This window comes from Carassius carassius, chromosome 38 (assembly GCF_963082965.1).
Source record: "Carassius carassius chromosome 38, fCarCar2.1, whole genome shotgun sequence".
NCBI lineage: Eukaryota > Metazoa > Chordata > Actinopteri > Cypriniformes > Cyprinidae > Carassius > Carassius carassius.
Window position 1 is genome coordinate 28,059,066 of NC_081792.1, and position 22,596 is coordinate 28,081,661.

Below are 22,596 nucleotides of genomic sequence, written 5' to 3' on the forward strand. Positions count from 1 at the left end.
TACTTTTTTTTTTTTTTTTTTTTCAAATAAATAAATATTTGTTTAAAAAAAAATAAGAGCCATTAATGCATTTGTTCATGAAGAAAAGAGTTTTTTTTAGAAAGTACATCTGTGTAAAAAGTTTTTTATCTATATAGAGATAACTTTTAGGAGGCAAAAGTTTTTATGCATGTAGTTTTTAAGATTAAATTATAATAAGTAAGAAATTATTTAACAGATTGTCTCATGAAATTATTTTGATTATATTTAGCCCATATTAAAACTCATAATCAACACTATTTTTTTTTTTTTTCCATGTTGCCACACTAACATTTCCTTAAATTTTTTATAAGAGCCACACTTTCACACTTTTTAAATGTTTATTTTATTTTATTAAATTAATTTGAAATGCAACATTTGGCAAACAATGAACCGCTATCATCAGCCTGCCATGCTTCTGAAAGGTTTTTTAAATTAATTTTATGAATAGTATGTGATTCTAAAAAAATACATCCATGAATTAAATATTTTGCTTATATAATAATATTAATTGAAATTTTATTATAATAATATTTATCCCCTATTAACATCAGATAATGAACATTATTTAATATAATTTTTATAGAGCCACAGTTTTTATTTTATTTTATTTTATTTCTAATACAACATTTGACAACCAATTAACATCTATCAGCCTGCCATACTTCTGAAAGGTTTAAACCCATATTAACATCAGATAATCAACATTATTTAATTTTTCCATACATTTCCAAACTAATGTTTCATTTAATTTTTATAAGAGCCAAAGTTTTTAATTTAATTTAATTTTATTTTATTTTATTTAATTTTATGTTATTTTAATACAACATTTGACAAACAACTAACAGCCATTATCCTGGCATACTTCTGAAAGGTTTATAAATTAATTTATAAATATTATAAAAAGTATGAGTGGATTAAGAAAAAAACATTGATGAAATAGTTATCTAAAATAAATAATATTATAAACCATCAGAGAGCCACGAATGGCTTTTATTTCCTATAAACAAACGCGGACATCATCATAGTATCCACAGCGCCTCCGCCAATCAGCGGTGAGAGGAGGCGGGACTTCCGCATTTGTGGGCGGATCCGGCTGGGTGTTGATTTGTCAGTAAAAAAGCGGAGATCAACATTACAACATTGTGACTTTTGTTTCTAAATAATAAAGTAAATAGTTCGTTGCGCTCGCGGTAGATCTGCAATCATGCCAGGAATTGATAAATTACCAATAGAGGAAACTCTGGAGGACAGTCCGCAGGTAACTTTAACGTTAAACCAGCAGCGTTTAGCCAGCATGCTAACCGAAATAAATAAACAAACATTGATCATAATAAACATCTGCTGCTCTCGCTGTGTGTCTGTTCATCCTGATGCTTTGATTCGACTCGTTTCGATCAGTTTTGACAATGATCAGTTATTTGATTATGAAATCATGTCACAAATATATCATAAACTACAGCGAGACTTTTTACATGATTAAATCTGTAATTCAGAAAAAAAATCTTCACCAATCAGAGTGAATGTTCGTGTTCACACTCGTTTCTGTATCACTCTGCTGTAAAGTCACACTTGAGTCTGAAATGTCTCAACAGAGCTTAAGAAATTAAGTTTGACATGCATCCACTTTCTATTAATGAACAACACATTTCCTGATAGTATTAACATATTGAATGCGTGTCTAAACAGCTAGTCCTATTTTAAACATATTATAGGAAATGCATCATATAGACGTATTGCTGATAGCACTTGTATATCTCAGAGACTCTATTTGATTTACATCTGCAATACAATACATGATTTCTGTTTACCTCTCAGATGTCAAATAGACCTTTAGAAGTTGTCTTTAAGATGTTTATTTATGTAAAAAGTCTTTTATCAGATGTTTGTATACAGCAGATGCTTTCCAGATGCCCAACAGACATCTTGCAGATGTATATTGCTGGTGTTTTTCAGACTCGCTCTCTGCTCGGTGTGTTTGAGGAAGATACAGCAGCCACATCCAGTTATTTCAGTCAGCTCTTCAAAGCCATGCAGAGAATCTACGATGCTCAGGTGAGAACATAGACACTCAGCTGTCACATTATAATAGAGATGGCAACTTTAGTCTAAATGGATGAATCAGACACAACCTCAAGATCTTGCCATGATCATAATGCACACCAAAAACAATAGATAGACAGTAGAAATCATTTTTAGATAGGGAAAATTAAACCCATGTTTTTATTTCTCCCTACAATATATATTAATAATATATTTTTTGTAATATATATTTATTATTAACAGTAATATATTGTTGTTGTTGTTGTTATAAATAATAATTAAAATATTAATAATAAATTATATTACAAGATATGACAATAGTTTTATATATTATTATTAATATAGTAATAATGATCACTGTTAAAATATTAATAATAATGTCCATTAAATTTAATAATTCTATTGTATATTATTAATATCACTCATTTATTATTATTATTATTGTTAATAATCAATCAATATTAATAATGATATTAATTAAACGTAATAATAATTATTATTTGTATTATTAAAGATAAAATAACACTATTGTTTATTATTGATATTATTAAAAAATTACTATGAGTGATAATATCTCTATATAAATATTAAGAAGAAAAAATGAGATAACATAATAATAGAAATTATTTATATTTTAAAGAATTTGTACTGTCAGCAACAACAATATTAAATAATATAAATAATAAATAAATATTCAGAATAGATATTCATAATAATAAAAAAGCTTAAATTTTTCATACCTAATGTTATTTTCTCTTCTGACTTAATTTTTGATGAGACTTGTGTGCTTCTGCTTTCAGAATGAACTGAGTGCTGCCACACATCTGACGTCTAGATTACTGAAGGACTACGAGAAGCAGGTGATTTCTGCCTTTTGATGCTTTAACACACAATATCTCATCTTTCTTGAGTTCTCTGTTATAGTTCAGTATCTCTCTCTGCTGTGCAGCGTTTTCCTCTGGGAGGTGATGATGAAGTCATGAGCTCCACTTTGCAGCAGTTTGCCAAAGTCATTGACGAGGTCAGAACTCGTGATGTAACGAAGGTGCTGTGGAACTGTGTGTGTGTGTGTGTGTGACTCTGTGTGTTTTCTTTCAGCTCAGCTCGTGTCACGCCGTTCTCTCCACTCAGCTCGCAGACGCCATGATGTTCCCCATCACACAGTTTCAGGAGAGAGACCTGAGAGGTAGGACACAGCAGTGCATTATGGGGTAGAGCGTCCTGGAATGCTTCGTTCTGATTGGTCTACTATTCTGTTGTCAAGTGTTTGTTTTATAATGACTCTAAATGGCTTTATTCTTAAACAAAGGCGACCGTTTATAGATGTGTAATCTGTGCTATTTCATGTCTCTCCTTCTTTTCATATATTTCATGACCATATATTTAATATTTATGTATACATTTTATATATTTTCATGACCTTAGTCATTTTGTTAAGTAGCTTTGTAATATTATTCACTGAGATATCATTATAGTTTTTATTAATATTTTGAATCAATTTTTACCAGTTTTATTTTTAATTTCAGTTAGTTTTAAATATTTTTTTTCATGTTTATATATATATTTTTTTTACTAAGTTTTAGTTATTTTTACATATAAAGTAATTTGCATGTATATTAATGTTTCATGCTCATTTAGTAATGTATTTGTTAAGCAGCTGTGTAAATCAATGTAATTATGAAATTACTGAGACACTATTATAGTTTTTATTAGTATTTTGAATTTTGAATCTTCCATTTAAATTTTATTACAATTTTATGTTTTTTTAGGACTTAATTTTTTAGTATTTTTTATATGTCTATATAGTTTTATTAATTATATATATATAAATACAGTACAGACCAAAAGTTTGGAAACATTACTATTTTTAATGTTTTTGAAAGAAGTTTCTTCTGCTCATCAAGCCTGCATTTATTTGATCAAAAATACAGAAAAAACTGTAATATTGTGAAATATTATTACAACTTAAAATAATTGTTTTTAAATTTATTATACTTTAAATGATCATTTATTTCTGTGATGCAAAGCTGAATTTTTAGGATCATTGTCACATGATCCTTTAGAAATCATTATAATATGATGATTCATTATCAAAGTTGGAAACAGTTCTGCTGCTTAATATTTTTCAGAACATGTGATACTCTTTTAGGATACTTTGATGAATAAAAAGTAAAAAAAAAAGGAGCTATGTTTTTAAAATATTAATATTTTGTAATAACAATATACACTACTGGTCAGTAATTTGGGGTCAGTCATTTTTTTTTCTTTCTTTTAAAAAAAAAATAAAATCAGTACTTTTATTCAGCAAGGATGTGTTAAATTGATAAAAAGTGATAGTAAAGAAAACATATTATTAGAATTTTCTTTTATTTTGAATAAATGCAGTTCTTTTTAACCTTTTATTGATCAAATATATGAGACAGCAGAACTGTTTCCAACACTCATAATAAATCAGAATATTAGAATGATTTCTAAATGATCATGTGATCGACTGGATGTTACATGTGACACTGAAGGCTGGAGGAATGATGCTGAAAATTCAGCTTTGCATCACAGGAATAAATTATTTTTTAAAAGTATATTCAAATAGAAAACTATTATTTTAAGTTGTAGTAATATTTCACAATATTACTGTTTTTTTCTGTATTTCAAATGATCAAATAAATGCAGGCTTGATGAGCAGAAGAAACGTCTTTCAAAAACATTAAAAATAGTAATGTTTCCAAACTTTTGGTCTGTAATGTATATGTATGTATGTGTGTATATATATATATATATAATTTTTTCTTTAGTAAATGTCTCTTATACCTTTCATATAAAAATGTATTTACCTATAAAATAATGTTTCCTGCCCATTTAATAATTTATTTGTTAAGCGCCTGTATAAAACTTTAGTATCATCAAGATACTGAATTTATATAATAATTTTTATTAATATTTTGAAACAGGTTTTGCATTTTTATATTTTAAATTTTCATTCTAATTTAAGTTAAAGATTTATTTTTTTATTTTTTTATTTTTTTTGGGGGGGGGGGGTTATTTTTGGTCTTTTTTTTCTAGTAGTTTTTTTTATATTTATGTCTACAGTTTTACTTTTAATTTTAGTTTTAGTTTAGTTATTTTATTACATCAAGTTAAACTAAATAAAATAAGTAGTGTTGTTGAATTTTCTTTATAATATATTTTAATATTTTAATACTCTGATACTTTATATTTTAATATTTTATTTCATTTAATGCTTAATTTATTTAAAGTAATGAAAATGTTTTTTTAAGCAATTTTAGATCTATTTTAGTTAACTCCAGTGTAATGCGCTGACTGACTTACGTAACACATTCTTCCTTCTCTTATTGTCTCTAGAGATTGTCATCCTGAAGGAAGTGTTTCAGATTGCAAGTGATGGTAAGCATTTTTTTCCACATAGTTTCTGCATCATTTGATAATGTAACCATTGCTTTTTGCTTCATTATGTTCAACATATTTGATTTCAGAACACGACGCAGCCGTCAACAGATACAGTCGACTGTCTAAACGAAAGGAGAATGAGAAGGTGTGGCAATTCACACTGTTTTATGATTGACAGCTGGTTGGTTTGCATTCTGCTCCGCCCGTCCTCTTACTGACACGTACAGTGTTACGTGTGTGTGTGTGTGTTTTAATGTGCTCATTTACTCAGACACACACACTCAGAGTTAACCTAATTCCTTGATCCTTGTCTAGGATAAGAAAAGAAGAAAATATTGGACAGATATTTCACTATTCAGTTTAATCCAGTTAAGATGAAGTCATAATTTACTTTTTATTTAGCTTTCTTATTGCACTTTTTTTCATCAGTGCAGGTCATTTTAAATTCTAATCTAAAATCACATTTGCGTCAGTGTTATTTTAGTATCATTGAGACTGCACAGATAGTTTCAGATATTTTCATTTAATTTGTATATTTTTGCTTCTTTGATTAACTTTTTAGTAATTTTGTTGTACTTTTTATATATTTATTCAGTTCCTTCATTAGCGTTTGTAATTTATAAACATTCATATAGGTTTTTATTATTTATTTCAGTTGTAGTTATTTTAGTACATCAGGTTATCAATTTAAATGAAAAAAAGAGAAATGTTGCCTGGGAAACTAGCTGAAATAAAATAAGTTATTTTTATATTTTATTTTATTTTAGATAAATGTTATTTCATTTCATGCAACAATTTTTTTTTATAGTTTTAGTTTTGGTAAACTATAATAATAGATTTAAATGTATAATAAATGTAAAATAATTTTTAGGATAATAAAAATTTTTCACTGATTACATTTTTTAACTGCATGTCTTCATACCGATGAACAAAATATAAAAATAAAAAAACATATTGAAAACATATTGAAAACAAAACAAATTGCTACCGCAAGGAACATTGAATTAAGCATGACATTTTTCAGTAGAAAAACTGAATAGTATTTCCTCGTAAACCGTATTCCAGTCTTTTTTGCTCAGTCTATAGAAACATTTTTCACCATCCAGTCAATTCCCAATTGTTAAAATCATGTCCCGCCTCGCATCAATTGCTGTCATGCATGTGTTCACTGCAGGTGAAGAATGAAGTGATGGAGGACGTCTACACGTCCAGGAAAAAACAGCACGAGACCATAATGCAGTACTTCACATCGCTCAACATGCTGCAGTACAAGAAGAAGATGGCTCTGCTGGAACCGCTGCTGGGATACATGCAGGCGCAGGTGTTCATACAGCTGTCAAACATCATCCATTCACAACACCATCTGATAATAGAGGAGCTTTATAATTCACTATTGTTTGCTTATCATCAGATCAGTTTTTTCAAACTGGGCTCAGAGAATCTGACTCAGCAGTGGGAGGAGTTTCTCACCAACATTGGAACCAGTGTCCAGAAGTGAGTTTCAGTCAGTGTTGTTGTTGTTAAAATAATAGAAAAATTTTGATTTTGTTAACTGAAATAAAGATTAGTATTAGATGTAATACATATACATATAGATTTTAAATGTTTCTTGAGCAGCAAATCAGAATGATTTCTGAAGGTCATGTGACACATGTGACAAGTAATGATGCTGAAAATTCATCTTTGATCACAGGAATAAATTACATTTTAATATATATTCAAATAGACGTCAGCTATTTTAAATTGTAATAATATTTCATAATATTACTGTTTTTAATCAAATAAATGCAGTCTCGGTGAGTTGAAGAGACTTCTTTCAAAAACATTAAAAACCAAAACTTTCTTATTGTATCTTATATTTCTTATGATACGTAAAGTATTGCACACTACTGATGTTTAACTTTCCTAAATTATTCTTTGAATGAAAGCACATTATTTCCGTTATTACTTTAACAAGACCGTGTAATAAATAAATAAATGTGGTGTGTTTGTTTGCATGTGTTTTAATTTAGATGAGATGAATAGTTAATGGATTATTCCAAAATGTCATGAATTTGTTCTCTTTGTGCTCGTAGTGTTCGCAGGGAAATGGACAGCGACGCTGAAGCGACCGAGCAGACGATTCAGGACCTGAAAGCGGCCAGTGACCCGCTCTACATGCCTGACCCGGACCCCAACAAGATCCCTGTGAACCGCAATCTGACCCGCAAGGCCGGCTACCTCAACACTCGCTAGTACGACCGCATCAGCCACGAGTCCACATGTCTATGCTTCAGTCGTCTGCATTTCTAATGATCTCACGCTTCTCCCCACCAGTAAGACGAGTCTGGTGTCGTCTGCTTGGGATCGTCAGTATTTCTTCACGCAGGGAGGAAACCTCATGAGCCAATCGCGTGGAGACGTAGCCGGAGGTCTCGTTATGGACATCGACAACTGCTCCGTCATGGCTGTGGACTGTGATGACCGACGCTTCTGCTTTCAGATCACATCATTTAATGGCAAGAAGTATGTTTTTCAGTGCATTTGCACATGCTTTTGGCTTGTTATAAAATATTGCTGGTAATGTCCTCATCCTCAGGCCGTCCGAGATGTAGATGAGTTTGTTTCTTCATCAGATTTGGAGAAATGTAGCATTAAGAAATTAAGGATGCTCTGCAGTGAATGGGTGCCGTCAGAATGAGAGTCCTGATAAAAACATCACAATAATCCACAAGTAATCCACAGCACTCCAGACCATCAGTTAATGTCTTGAGAAGAGAAAAGCTGCATGTTTGTAAAAAATGAATCCATCATTAAGACGATTTAACTTTAAACTGTCTATAATACATAATAATGGTCCAGTGAAAAAGTAGTCTTGTCTGAAACAGGAGAGAAATCTGCACAGTTCAAGTGACGTTTACAAGCCAAAACAGTCTTCAAAACAGCTCTAAATACATATTTTGATGGATTTTTATTTGAGAGACGACAGGAGATTCTGGAGGAAGTCTTATTATGGATTATGGACTTCTAATTAAAACATCTTAATGATGGGTTTTTTTTCTTACAAACATGCAGCTTTTCTCTTCTCAAGACATTAACTGATGGACTGATGTTTTTATCAGCTGTTTGGACTCTCATTCTGACGGCACCCATTCACTGCAGAGCATCCATTGCTGAGCAAGTGAAGCATTGCTACATTTCTCCAAATCTGATGAAGAAACAAACTCATCTGCATGTTGGATATTCTGGTGGTGAGGGTGGGAAAATCTAAAATTCCCAAAATGTTTTGGTTACTTCTCATGTTCTTCTGGTATCAATGTAGTAAAAGGAATGTAAACACTGTAGAGTTCCCAGTGAACTCCCAAGTGCTGATCCAGTTTAAACTCAATTGTCTTATCCTTTCTCAGTACATCTGTCAGATATTGTTTCTCTTTGTACCGCAGGGCCGTCATATTACAGGCGGAGAGCAGGAAAGACTGTGAGGAGGTGAGGAGGTTCTGTTGATTTCACCACAAAATCAATTACAATTATAATTACATTCCTACTGTTAAAAAATTGAGTAAGCAAGAAATTCATACTTTTATTCAGCTAGGATGCATTAACTTGATCAAAAGAGACAGTGAATACATTTATATTGTTATAACATTCCTATTTCAAATAAATGCCGTTCTTCTGAACTTTGTGTTTTCTTAAAGAATCCAGAAAAATAAAATGCATCACATTTTCCACAAAAATAAAAAGCAGCAAAAATCGTTTTCAACATTGCTAATAATGTTTATTTGTAATTCTCATTATATTCTCATTACTGTAATTGTTACCTGTTTCTTTAAAATTACAATCAGCATATAAAAGGCAGTAGAAGGACAAATAAAATGTATTTATTTATTTATTTATTTAATCATTCATTGAAGTATGACTCTAAACATGCTGTTGATGGGCTTCTCATCAGATTCACCAATCAGAAATATTTTACATGTTTTTTTTATTTTAGTGGATTGCGACCATAAACAACATCTCTAAGAGGATATACCTCAGTGAGAACCCAGAGGTGAGTGTGGAGTTCAGATGCATGAAACCCTAAACCTCTGCAAACATGATAAAATACCTTAAAGGCGTTTTCAAGTCAGTTATTGCTAATGTTTCTTGTGTCGGCAGGAAATCGCAGCGAGAGTGAATCAGTCGGCTCTGGAGGCTGTAACACCTTCACCTTCCTTCCAGCAGCGGCACGAGAGTTTCAGACCGAGCATGTGAGGTTTTAAAGATTAGTTCACCTAATAATAAAAATGAGCTGAAAATATATTCACCACCAGATTATACAACATGCAGATGAGTTTGTTACTTCATCAGATTTGGAGAAATGTAGCATTGCATCACTTGCTCAACAATGGATGTTCTGCAGTGAATGGGTGCCGTCAGAATGAGAGTCCAAACAGCTGATAAAAACATCACAATAATCCACAGCACTCCAGTCCATCATAATAGTGTGTCAAAAAGAGAAAAGCTGCATGTTTGTAAGAAATAAATCCATCATTAAGACGTTTTTAACTTCTGGTTAAAATAAGAGTCCATAATCCATAATAACGCTTCCTCCAGTGAAACAGTAATCTCGAGTGAATCAGAAAAGAAATCTGCATCAATCAAATCAAGCACCGTTTACAAGCCAAAAAAGCTCTACACATTTAAACAAATATGTGTCTGAATTTGATGTGAGAGAAAAACTGGAGGAAGCGTTATTATGGATTATGGACTCTGGTTATTTTAACCAGAAGTTAAAAGCGTCTTAATGATGGATTTATTTCTTACAAACACGCAGCTTTTGTCTTCACAAGATGTTTACTGATGGACTGTGGATTATCAGATGTTTGGACACTCATTCTGATGGCACCCATTCACTGCAAAGGATACATTCCCTCATCACAGAGATCTGATTTTAAATGATTCCATGTTTTGTTAATAAATGCGTCTGTGCTCTTTGCTCCTGAAGGCAAGGTCGACTCAAAACGGATCGTTCAGGCAGTCAGTGCACTGCGGGCTCCGAGTCTCCGGCGCTGTCGTCTCTGTCTCTGGATTCGCTGGTGGCTCCGGACACGCCCATTCAGTTTGACATCATCTCACCGGTCAGCGAGGAGCACACGAGTCAGGCCAAGAGCGGCGCTCAGGGCAGGTCTGTGCTTGAATCTCTGGCTTATAATTATGGATGCTTTAAAATGATTAGAACAAGAGGACAATTTACTGTTGATTGTTATTAGGTGGATTACTCAGCTCTGGTTTGTGTTTTTCCCTTTGCTGAAAGAAGGACCAACCCGTTTGGTGAATCTGGAGGGTCAAAGTCTGAAGAAAGTGAAGGTACCTTTATGAAGATATGTTTAGACTACTGCTCAAAAAGTCTGGGGGCAGAAAGAAATGAATACTCTTATACAGCAAATACACATTAAATGAATCAGAAGTGACAGTAAAGTTATGTAACTAAAGATTTCTATTTCAAAGAAATGCTGTTATTTTGAATTCTCTATTCATCAAAGAATCCTGAAAAATAACATTCATCAGGGTTTCCTCAAAAATATGAAGCAGCACAACTGCCTTTAACATTAACTTTGTGTTGATGTTTCATCATATCATAATTATTTCTGAAGATCATGTGACACTAAAGACTGGAGTAATGATGCTGAAAATTCAGCTTTGATCACAGGAATAAATGTATTAATATATTCATATAGAAAATTTGAATTGTAATAATATTTCAAAATTTTTGCTGTTTTCGCTGTATTTTTTATCAAATAAATGCAGCCTTGGTGAGCAGAAGAGACTACTTTCAAAAAAAATTTAAAAAGCCAAAATTTGAAATTTGTATAAATAATTAGAACATGAGTTCAAAAAAATAAAACTGTTAATGTTTAATTGTCTTTTAATGACTTATTTAAAATTGATGTGTGTGCTGTTTCTTTAATAGTAAACTGAAGGTTGGTCTCTGTTTAAAGCAGACACTTTGCAGATTATTTTATAAGATTGTATAACAAAAAAGTTACGGAAGTTTAGGTTTATGAAAATATAAAATATATATTTTATATAATATATATATTTTACAAAACCGCACAAGTTATGTTCCAAATTTTAGGTTGATATCTCAAAAAAAACGAGCTTTCAGTGAGATTTTGTTCGGGCGTAGTACCAAACTTTTCCACTAGATGACCATCAAACCCCATTAGTGACCATTTAAGGGTGCCTTCATTTCCATAAATGAAACATGTTTTTCCATATGTTTCTCAATATTTATGAATTAGACATCACCATCAGAAGTATTAAGGCTCAGTATGGCAGTATTTGATTCAATTCAACCTCAAAAAAAACACAAAAGACATGCTACGAGAACCCTGGACTTGCGTTAATAGTTCACAATGCATCAAAAAAGGATAATCTGTTGTTTTTTCTGCATATTCAAAACACTTTCAGATCTTTTTTTCTCAAAAAATAAAATGGATGTTATCTTTTGAACACTCTCCATGAAAATAAATAAAGATTTATACTGATTTTTTATGATTGCATCCACATTTTAAAATAAAGGTCAGAACGCATTCTCTGACTCTTATGAGTCTTGCATATTAATAAATTAAAGAAGACTGTTGCTCTGTAAAATATCTCAAAAATAACTCACCAAATATCAAAACTACAGTCTTTAAGCTTTCCAACGAAAATAGTTTGTCAAGATTACTTTAGGTTCAGACTAAGATATTCCTGTTTAAAACATGTAATAGCAAGTGGGCCCACCAGTGGGCCAGTGACATTTAACAGGTTAATTTACACAATGTAATGTGTTTTCTGATGAAAATAGAATATCCTGGGACATACTGAGGCTGGGACTTGATTTATATTCATCTGATTTTATTGAACTATCCAAAGCAGGCTATGATATGGTTAATTAATAATATTTTTTCCTTTTTTGTATGAGTAGAAAAGCAGAGCAAGTTATTGCATTCTGATGCAAGATTATAAAATCAGTTTTTGATGCATGCACAAACTGACTTTTATTAAGAAAATACATTGATTTCATGTTGGTGTGAAGTCAGAGCGAGTCTCTCGTGTCGTTTCAGACTCGATTCTGCACCAGCTTTACATCGTTCGCTTCCTGGGCTGCATGGAGGTGAAGGCCACAGAGAGCGCAGACGTCATCTATGAGACCATGAGACAGATCCTGGCCGCCCGAGCCATTCACAACATCTTCAGGATGACCGAGTCTCATCTGCTCGTCACCTGTGAAGGCATCAAGTCAGTTACTGAGTTTGTTGGTCTGACAGCTGTTCTGTACTGTTCCTGTCTTTATGTTCCTGTCTTTAAGGGAAGTCGTGGCCTAATGGTTAGAGAGTCGGACTCCCAATCGAAAGGTTGTGAGTTCGAGTCCCGGGCCGGCAGGAATTGTGGGTGGGGGGAGTGCATGTACAGTTCTCTCTCCACCATCAATACCACGACTTAGGTGCCCTTGAGCAAGGCATCGAATCCCCAACTGCTCCCCGGGCGCCGCAGCATAAATGGCTGCCCGGGTGTGTGTGTGTGTGTGTGTGTGTGCACTGCTCTGTGTGTGTGCACTTCGGATGGGTTAAACGCAGGGCACAAATTCTGAGTATGGGTCACCATACTCGGCTGAATGTCACTTCACTTCACTTCACTTCATACAAGTCATAAAATGTCAAGCAGCGCTTCAGTGTCATGATTTGAACAAACCCCAAACCAATATATTGAACCCATATTGTGATAGTGAGTTTTGCATGGACAAACGATACATAAAATGTGAATAATTTGTATTTTTAAAGATTTTGATCTAGGGTTACATTACAACAAGGTGTCTTAAAATCTTCTGTTTGTTTATTTCTAGGCTTATTGACCCACAGACGCAAGTCACAAGACTATGGGTAGGTCCTTAACCAATTATTTAACAGTTTTGTGATTAATGTTACTTTTTTGTTCACAGAATGTAAGGTTCATGTATTATTTAGCGTGTACTGCTCACACTGAGTGTTCAGACCGAATCCAGTGCTGTTTTAAAGTCAGTGTTTGTTGTGTGTCCCTCAGTTTCCTCTCTCCAGCGTTGTGCTGTGTGCGTCACATCAGGAGAACAAGCGCCTTTTTGGTTTTGTGCTGAAGACTGCAGGAGGACGAATGGACGGACGGCGTGTTACAGTCTGCTACGTCTTTGAGTCAAACAATGATGGAGAGAAGGTACAAATACCCTGATCTCGGAGTAATAATAACAATAATAATAAATTTTTTTATATATGTATATATATATATATATGTATATATATATATATATGTATGTATATGTATATGTATATGTATATATATATTTATATGTATATATATGTATGTATATGTATATATATATGTGTATATATATATATGTGTATATTAAATTATAATATATTAAATTATATTAAAATATATTTTAATATTTTTATTATTATTTTATTATATTATTATATTACATTTTTAAATAAAGATAAAATATCAAATAAAATATTATATTAAAATGAAATGAATATATTAAGCTACATATATGTATGTTATATTATAATTTATTTACATTACACACACACACGCACGCATATATATATATATATATAATTATAAATTATTGTATTAATAATTTAATATTATATATTATATAATATTACTATAAAATATATATATTTATATTATATTAGTCTATAATATATAACATTATTATATAAAATTATTATTTACACAAACACACAGACATAGTAGTTATTATATTAATAAATATTAGGAAATATTATATTAAGTTTAGCTATAATTGATTTATGTTATTTATGTATATAATATATATGTATATTATTTAATTATAGACTTTTATATAAACATATATTTTTAACTTATCTTTTATACTTCTATAAACTTATACTGTAATAAGGACATCTGATTTTGAAGAATCTGGATGTTTTTGAGGTCTTATGAAGCTCATCTGGGTGATGTTGATGCTCTTGATTGTTAGATCTGTGACAGTGTAGGACTGGCGAAGCAGATCGCCCTCCACTCTGAGATGGTGAGAGAATCCTTCATTTATTTGATTTCAAATGACTCTCTCTGTGCAGAAATTCACGTTAGGTCAAATAAAATTGATAATGCTGATGATATACATCAATATGCACATATTTTTTCCTTATAGGACCGCAAAGCCACACAGAAACAGAGAGATTTGGACAAAGCCAAGGAGAAACAACAAGAAGAACTTCATAAACAAAAACAGATAGAGAAGGTAAAGGTTTTGGATTGGTACGATTTTTAAATGTTTCTTAAAGAGGTCTCTCAAGGCTGCATTGATTTTATTTAAAATACAGTAAAATTGTGAAAAATTATTACAATTTAAAATAATTGTTCTCTATTTGAATATAATGTAAAAAGTAATTTATTCCTCTGATGCAAAGTTACATTTTCAGCATCTTTACTCCAGTCTTCAGTTCCATCAATAATCATTCTAATAAACTAAAACATTTCTGATTATTATCAATGTAATTTTTTTGTACAAACTGTATTTCTTTCTTTGGGGAATAGAAAGTTCAAAAGGACAGCATTTATGTGAAATAGAAATCTTTTATAAATGTCTTTACCGTCACTGTTGATTAATTCAATGCATCCTTACTGAATAAAAGCATTAATTTAAAAATAAATAAATACAAAGCTGTGTTCTCTAAACCTACAGGATCTCGAGGAACAAAGCCGTTTGATAGCCACCTCTAGTCGACCCAGCCAATCAGCTGCTGATGGACAGTTCTTGGTCCTAAGCAACAGCCAATCAGAGGACAGCGACGCAGGAGAGGAGGGGCAGAAAAAGGGCGAATCCAATGCCTGATGAAAACCGTTCAGTGCTTGGATTCCACAAATACATCACTTCCTGTTCTTCAAGGGTTCTCCAGAGTGGCCTGCAGAAGCAATGATTTAAAATATGAAAAAAAAGTGAATTCTTTTTCATTTTCGAAGTTGTTATTTGTAAGAATCCTGTATTTATACCATATCCGTTATTGAACTGCATTTGCTTTTAGAGGGTTTTATATATGTTTGTGTAAAAATGAATCCACTACCATGATGAAGACGTAAGGCGACATTTATTGCTATATTTCAATCAAGTTGCACGTGTGAATAATATCTGATTTAATACTAAGTATGTTAAGGGCTTCGTTTTCTGTTCTCACTGATAATGTTTTAAGGCTGCATGTTTTTTCGTTCATATGATGTCAACGGTGGCAGAATTGAGAGTGAATTTCACAAAACAGGTCAAGAATGTGATGCATTATGGTAAATAGAAATAATACTAAATATCTTAACTGGGGCAAATCAATTATTTCTGAAATATGAGTTCATCCTACTGCATTTCAAAATGATGTCTTTGTTATTAATACAGTTCTGTTTTTTGTCTATAAGCTATTGCAACAATCTTTCATAATATTTTTCATCTACACTCATATATTTGATTCATTTTATAGACAGTTATGTAATCAATCAGTGTTTCTAAATGATCACTAAGGAATCATTATTTTTTTTAATCATCTGATCAAATGTCTTTAAACTTGGGATGACATCATTTTTTGTTGTTGTTCTGTTTCGTATAAGATATTTTGAAGTCTGCATTGCACATAATGGCCAAATATACTGAAATGGTTCAGCTTGTGGATAAAAGTAATAGGTGGTGGAATTGCAAACTGAAATATTCAAGTTTTTGTTTAATTAAATACTGTATCTCAGTCATTGATTTGGTTTATTTTACTTGTGTAATTAAGTAATTAACACTGTCTTTATGGTTTATATACTGAGACACTTTCTGTTACATGACAGTCTGTTATTAAGTTTGAAGCATTTGCAGCATTCATTTGTACATGATTATTTCCATCCTTTAAGAAACTGTTTGTGTCTAAATGTCTTTCTACAAAATCAGTTGATGGATTTATGAGGTACAATGAAGATTGGTATTTAACATCTGTTTTAAAACAGCTGACTTGCCTTACAGAAATAATATATCCTTTTTTTTTTTTTTTCAATTACTCTGGTATATAACTTTTTAAGGCATGTGTTCTTTTTTTCCTATTTTTTATTTTTTTTTACTTTTTTATTATACGTCTTCAGATCACAAATATTATAATTTTTACAGCTACATCCAACATTGAAAAGAATACAATGAGAAATAAATAAATAATAATAAATAAAAATCAGTAAATATACGGCTGCATCTTAAAAAATTTGAATATAATGGAAAAGGTCTTTATTTTTTGTAATTTAATTTAAAAAAAGCAAACTTTCTTATATTCTAGATTCATTGCTCACAAACAAATATTTTAAGAGGTTTTTTTTTTATTCTGATGGTTACGACTTAAAGCTTAGGAAAATTAAAAATTCAGTGTCTCAAAAAATTTGAATATTCCATTTTAAGCTTGATTTGATTAATTTTGAGTATAAATACTGTCAATCATCGACACCCTCCACAAAGAGGGAAAGCCACAGAAGGTCATTGCTGAAAGGGCTGGCTGTTCACAGAGTGCTGTATCAAAATATATTCATAGAAAGTTGACTTGACGGAAAAAGTGTGCACAAGCAACAGGGATGACCACAGCCTTGGGAAGATTGTCAGGAAAAGCCAGTTCAAGAACTTGGGAGAGCTTCAAAAGGAGTGGACTGAAGCTGGAGTCAGTGAATCAAGAGTCACCACACTCAGACGTCTTCAGGAAAAGAGCTACAGCTGTCACATACCTAGAAGAACCAAACCACTTCTGAACCAGAAAAAACGTCAGAAACATTTCACCCGAGGTAAGGAGGAAAAAGAACTGGACTGTTACTCAGTGGTCCACATTCCTCTTTTCAGATAAAAGTACATTTAGTATTTCATGTGGAAATCAAGGTCTGGAGCCTGGAGGAAGTTTCGTGTGAAGTTTCTGAAGTCAGTGATGATTTGGGTGCCGTGATGTCTGCTGGTGTTGGTCCATTGTGTTTTATCAAGTCCAAAGTCAATGCAGCCATCTAACAGGAGATTTTGTAGCACTTTATGGCTTGATGGAGATGCTTATTTCATTTTGCAGCAAGACTTTAGCACCTGCCCAGAGCCAAAACCACTTCCAAGTGGTTTGATGACCATGATATTACTGTGCTTGATTGGCCAGCCAACTCACCTGACCTGAACCTCACAGAGAATCTATGTGGTATTGTGAAGAGGAAGATAAGTAACATCTGACAAACAATACAGAGGAGCTGAAGACCGCCATCACAGCATCAGAATTAAAACCAAAACACTCTTGAAATATTTCAGTTTGTGTGCAATGAATCTAGAATATGAAAGTTTGCTTTTTTATAATAAAAAAAACTTTTCCATAATATTCACATTTTTTTAGATGCACTTGTATATATATATATATATATACAAACCCTAAAAATTAAACTTAATTCTATTAGCTTTATACAATTTTTAGTACATATTTTTAATAATATCTTCAAGTTAAGATGTCAAGACATCACATATTTCTGAAGTGTCTAAGAATAAATATTATCCAATAAACAATTTGCTTTTAATTTCAGGTATTTTAAAAACAACCTCGGTATGAGCTCCATCAAACTCTCCAAACTTGTGCAACTGGATTATCTCGATAATATAATGCATAAATTGCTTGTATTGTGTGTGGAGTGATTTGATATTCATTTCTAATTGGTCTTTGTTTGGTTTGCATTTAAATAAGTCTAATTGGTAATTTCTTTGCAAAACAATGGAGCTGCAGGGGCCAGGCTTGTGTCCTCGGTGCTCTCCAAGAGCCTAAGACAAATAAACAAGCAAGTCGTTTATTAAAAGCAGCCAGGCAACCAAAAGAGATCAGTTCGGCATTGAATGAGACAATTATTACATGCTGCTTCCAGCAAATTGCCAGGCTGCTATTGTGCTTTTGTGATCCGGAGCATCTTTCTCCATGCATGTCAAAAGAGAATGGAAATATTCAGCAGGATTAGTTTAAACAGCATTAGGCTTTTTTATTATTTTAAACTTGTGTGGTAGAAAATAAGGTAAATAAGATTAGGCACTAGTTGACTGCTTTCTCATAATGCTGGAGATGCGGCACAAGGAAATGGGGAGGAGATAAATCCCGGGAACAGAGTCTAATTTTCTACCTGGTGAGTAAAAAGAATGGCACATCAGCCGTGTTTTGTCCCTTTCAATAGCAGCTTTAAGGGATTCAGTGTCTCCAGAAGATAACAGGTTGCTGCTTAAGGTTGGAATGCCTCATTCTGGACCCTGAATTACCTGCAGTCCAGGGGGCCCATGCGGAGGGCCAACGATTCACATGGAAAACGTACGGTCTCAGGCTTTAATTAGTGATGTTTAGGGGAGTGTGGAGCTATAAAGACGAACCTCCACCTTTCGGATCACACCAGAAGAAGAGGACTGGGTCTCCAGATGGCTTCTCTCACAGTGAGCTGGCATCAGAACCACTCGATGCCCAGACAGTCTGCCTTCACCATCGACAGCATCCTGGGACTCGACAGACCGGATCAGAGAACCATCCTGTCAGCACCTTACCGACCCTGGACAGGTAAAATAAAACGCCCTATATGCACAATTTAAGATGTGTGTTTTCATATAGGCCTATTTTAAACGCAAGATAAATAAAAATAGCTGAAGATTGATGAGTGATTAATTATCACAAACACGCTGGTTTGTAGCACAAATCATTTGGTGTAGGCTACCTTTAGGCTATTTCTGTATATTTTAAAATAAAACAAATATTGTAAAAATATTTGGAAATAAAAAGTAACAGTTTTATTAACAAATATTGGGGATAATTCATGTAAATAGCGTATTATTTCAAATGAAATAAAATAAAAATATTGGTTATTAATATTAGGACCAACAATAAATGTAAACTATTTAGGCTAAACAAACTGAAAACACAGAGATCAGTTTGCTCTCTTAGAATAATTTAAGCGATGAATCTGTTTACTGAACCAGCGTCGACCCGTTCGAACAATCTGATTCACTTAAATGAATCGCTATTCCCAGCGAACCGTTTCTTTGGATAAAACAAAGATTATTAGTATGTTTTACTAAAAAATAAATAATAACTTTACTTCAGTTCTTTTCTTTCCACTTCAAAATTTCACATTTTATTCAGTGTATTATTTTTCTGGTAATTATTAATTAAATTGGCTTCTGGGAATAATTTCAAATGAATGAACCGATAATGTAATATATTTAGGCTGAACAAATTGAAAACACATAGGGCAGTTTGGTTTCTGAGAATAATGTTAAGCAATGACTCTATTTACTGAACCGATTCTCTTGAGCGATCCGATCAAACAATCCGATTCTCTTAAACGAATCGCTATTCTCATCGATATTGCGCACGATCCGATGTTTTACAGAACCGGTTTTCTTGATAAAACAAAGATTATTATTATTATGTTTTTATAAAAAAATATAACTTCAGTCTTTCCTTTCCACTTCAAAATGTAACGTTTTATTCCGTTTATTAATTTATTATTATTATTATTATTATTAATGAAATTTGCTTTTGGGAATAATTTCGTGATATGAATGAACCGATATCCTACTGTATACTGTAACTGATTTAGGCTAAACAATAAATTGATAATGTAACCTATTTAGGTTAAACAAACTGAAAACAAAGAGAGCAGTTTGGTTACTGAGAATATTTTAAGTGATGACTCGGTTTACAGAACCGATTCTATTGAGCGATCCATTCGAACAAACCGATCACTTCTATCTCACGTTCCAGCGATAGTGCGCACAAACCTATGGAGTTTATTTCCTAACATATTGTCTTTTATTTATTTCAGACGTGAAACCAGCATGCCAGAACCGTGGCGTGGTCGCAGACAGTGATACTTCAGTGGATGTGAGGATGAATGAAGACAGTAAATCTTACAGTAAATCCCCAGCAGACTCGTACAGGAGAACACTGAACTGGTACATCGGGCGCCGGCCGCGAACGGCCTTCTCTAGTGTTCAGGTAAACGTCGACATATACAATGTTTTTCAAACGTTCCTTTTATGTTATGAAACCGTTATTTCTTAACGTTCTGTGAAGCTTCATATAGGCAACATTCCATTTCATCATGTTACAAATATTATGGAAACGTTACATTTGAATCTGAACGTTCTAAAACAAGAAGGTTACATTTAAAAAGAAAAAAAAAAGAAAAAACATCCAACTAAAACGTCCAGATTAAAATGCACAAAAATACAGCAGTTTCAGGCTTTTTAATATAATTTTGCAAACTATTATTCTGAAATCACAAAATACGTTGAAAGCTACCATGAACTATTTATGATTTCTGTATAATTACTAAAAAGTAACTTGTGTCATTTTGTCATTAACTATACTGTTTTTTTTTTTTCAATGTCCAGATCAAGATATTGGAGAGTGTGTTTCAAGTGAACTCTTACCCGGGCATTGATATACGTGAAGAACTTGCTAAGAAACTGCATCTAGATGAGGACAGAATTCAGGTAAAGTCTGATCTGAATCTATATATTGGACCAATATTATGTATTTAGTATAATATTGTTTGTTTTGGGCTGTTTGAATAAGCACGTAAGCGATGTAAGACTTGTTAGGACACATAATACTGGAAGATGTTCGAACTAGATGATGAAATGTGTCAGAGATTAATTAATTTAATTTTCTTTTAAGTTTATTGCAGCAGTTTGATTAATATTTTTATGTTTGTCTCTTAGATTTGGTTTCAGAACAGAAGAGCGAAGCTGAAGCGTTCATACAGAGAATCTCAGTTTCTCATGGTGAAAAACGTCCTCAGTGATTTACAAACCAGCAGAGAAGAACGCTGATAGTTGCAGATCCACATTTGTTCTTCTTATTATTATTCCTGTTGCTCTGCCTCGCTCTATAATGTTGTTGTAATTTATTATATACGTCTTTACCTGTTTTGTAATTAATGCTTATCTCAAACTCTGATTTAAAATAACATTTTTTGTTATTTCTTTATTGTGTGTTTGCTAAAAATAAATAATAATAGAGTCAATATAAACACTGTTTTAATCCAGCTTTTTAATTCAACCTTAAATTTAAATGTTTCTTGTTCCAAGTGGAGTTAACATTATCTTCTGCCAACTGTTAAGCAAACCCCCCACCTCCAAACTAATTAGTGCTTTGTAACGAGAATTTAGTAAACCTATTAAGTACTGATTGGGTCATATGGGGGTTAATTTTGGCATTTCAAAAGAATTACATTTGCATTTGAAAGTCACTGGATTTTAACATTTCAGCACTTTCACAGTTATTATATTATATTATATTATATTATATTATATTATATTATATTATATTATATTATATTATATTATATTATATTATATTATATTATATTATATTATATTATATTATATTATATTATATTATATTATATTATATTATATTATATTATATTATATTATAGAGCCAAAATAGTCTGTGATATATGGAAACACTGGGTGGCGCTATTGTTTGGAATAATTTTTTAATACATTTTGTAGCAGATAAAAAAAACGGAAAAATTGAAATTAAACAATTTTTACTTACAAATTGTTAGTAAATACTACAGCATACTTAAACCATAATCACTGTTTTATTTACAACTTAATGAAATGTATATTTACAGTGCAGACTAAAAATAAAAACAAACTTTCTTTAAGTAAACAAATACATTATTTCAATCCTTGTAATAATATGATGTATTGTAATTTTATATAATATAATATAATGAATATAATATTACAGTGATTTACGTAAATCAAAAATCAAAACTATAGTCAAAAATATTGATTCAAGAGTGAAAATTGTTTCCTAGCTTTTTCAAGGAAGTCCAATGCTTTTCCAAAAATATTTTTAAATAAAATTATAATCCAAAATGTTTATACGTTAAACGTTGAGGTAGGAGCAATTTTATTTAAAATATTGGGAATGATTCATGTTAATATTATAAAAAAATATATTAATAAATATTAGGAAAACTATATTCAAAACACTGGATTATAATAAAAACATTTAAAACATCAAAGCCATGCATTTATTTCAGAAAGAGCGTCAAATATTTATATTTGTCTAGAATATCAAAGCACATTTTCACAAGGCAATGCCACACATTTACAGC

General features: G+C 31.9%; 2 protein-coding genes across 3 annotated transcripts; both read left to right on the top strand.

Annotated features, from left to right (window-relative positions):
* Positions 1-1,062: 1,062 nt before the first annotated feature.
* On the top strand, positions 1,063-15,811 carry LOC132119713 (DCC-interacting protein 13-alpha-like). Of its 2 annotated transcripts, none has more exons than XM_059529905.1 (22): positions 1,063-1,279; positions 1,975-2,073; positions 2,862-2,921; positions 3,011-3,082; positions 3,160-3,247; positions 5,422-5,463; positions 5,553-5,611; positions 6,641-6,787; positions 6,878-6,960; positions 7,542-7,700; positions 7,783-7,971; positions 8,889-8,931; positions 9,437-9,493; positions 9,601-9,692; positions 10,430-10,609; positions 10,739-10,791; positions 12,534-12,708; positions 13,313-13,349; positions 13,510-13,656; positions 14,450-14,500; positions 14,624-14,713; positions 15,158-15,811. In XM_059529905.1, exons 1-22 carry the CDS (start codon positions 1,226-1,228, stop codon positions 15,305-15,307), a joined length of 2,127 nt encoding a protein of 708 aa, XP_059385888.1. In that variant the 5' UTR covers positions 1,063-1,225; the 3' UTR covers positions 15,308-15,811. The 2 variants fall into 2 exon arrangements, with proteins under 2 accessions (XP_059385888.1, XP_059385889.1); XM_059529906.1 differs by having other exon boundaries at positions 1,064-1,279; positions 10,742-10,791.
* Positions 15,812-18,770: 2,959 nt separating this feature from the next.
* LOC132119118 (homeobox expressed in ES cells 1-B-like) lies at positions 18,771-21,645 on the top strand. The gene is made up of 4 exons (XM_059528867.1): positions 18,771-19,019; positions 20,284-20,456; positions 20,855-20,956; positions 21,185-21,645. Exons 1-4 carry the CDS (start codon positions 18,884-18,886, stop codon positions 21,293-21,295), a joined length of 522 nt encoding a protein of 173 aa, XP_059384850.1. The 5' UTR covers positions 18,771-18,883; the 3' UTR covers positions 21,296-21,645.
* Positions 21,646-22,596: the final 951 nt, after the last annotated feature.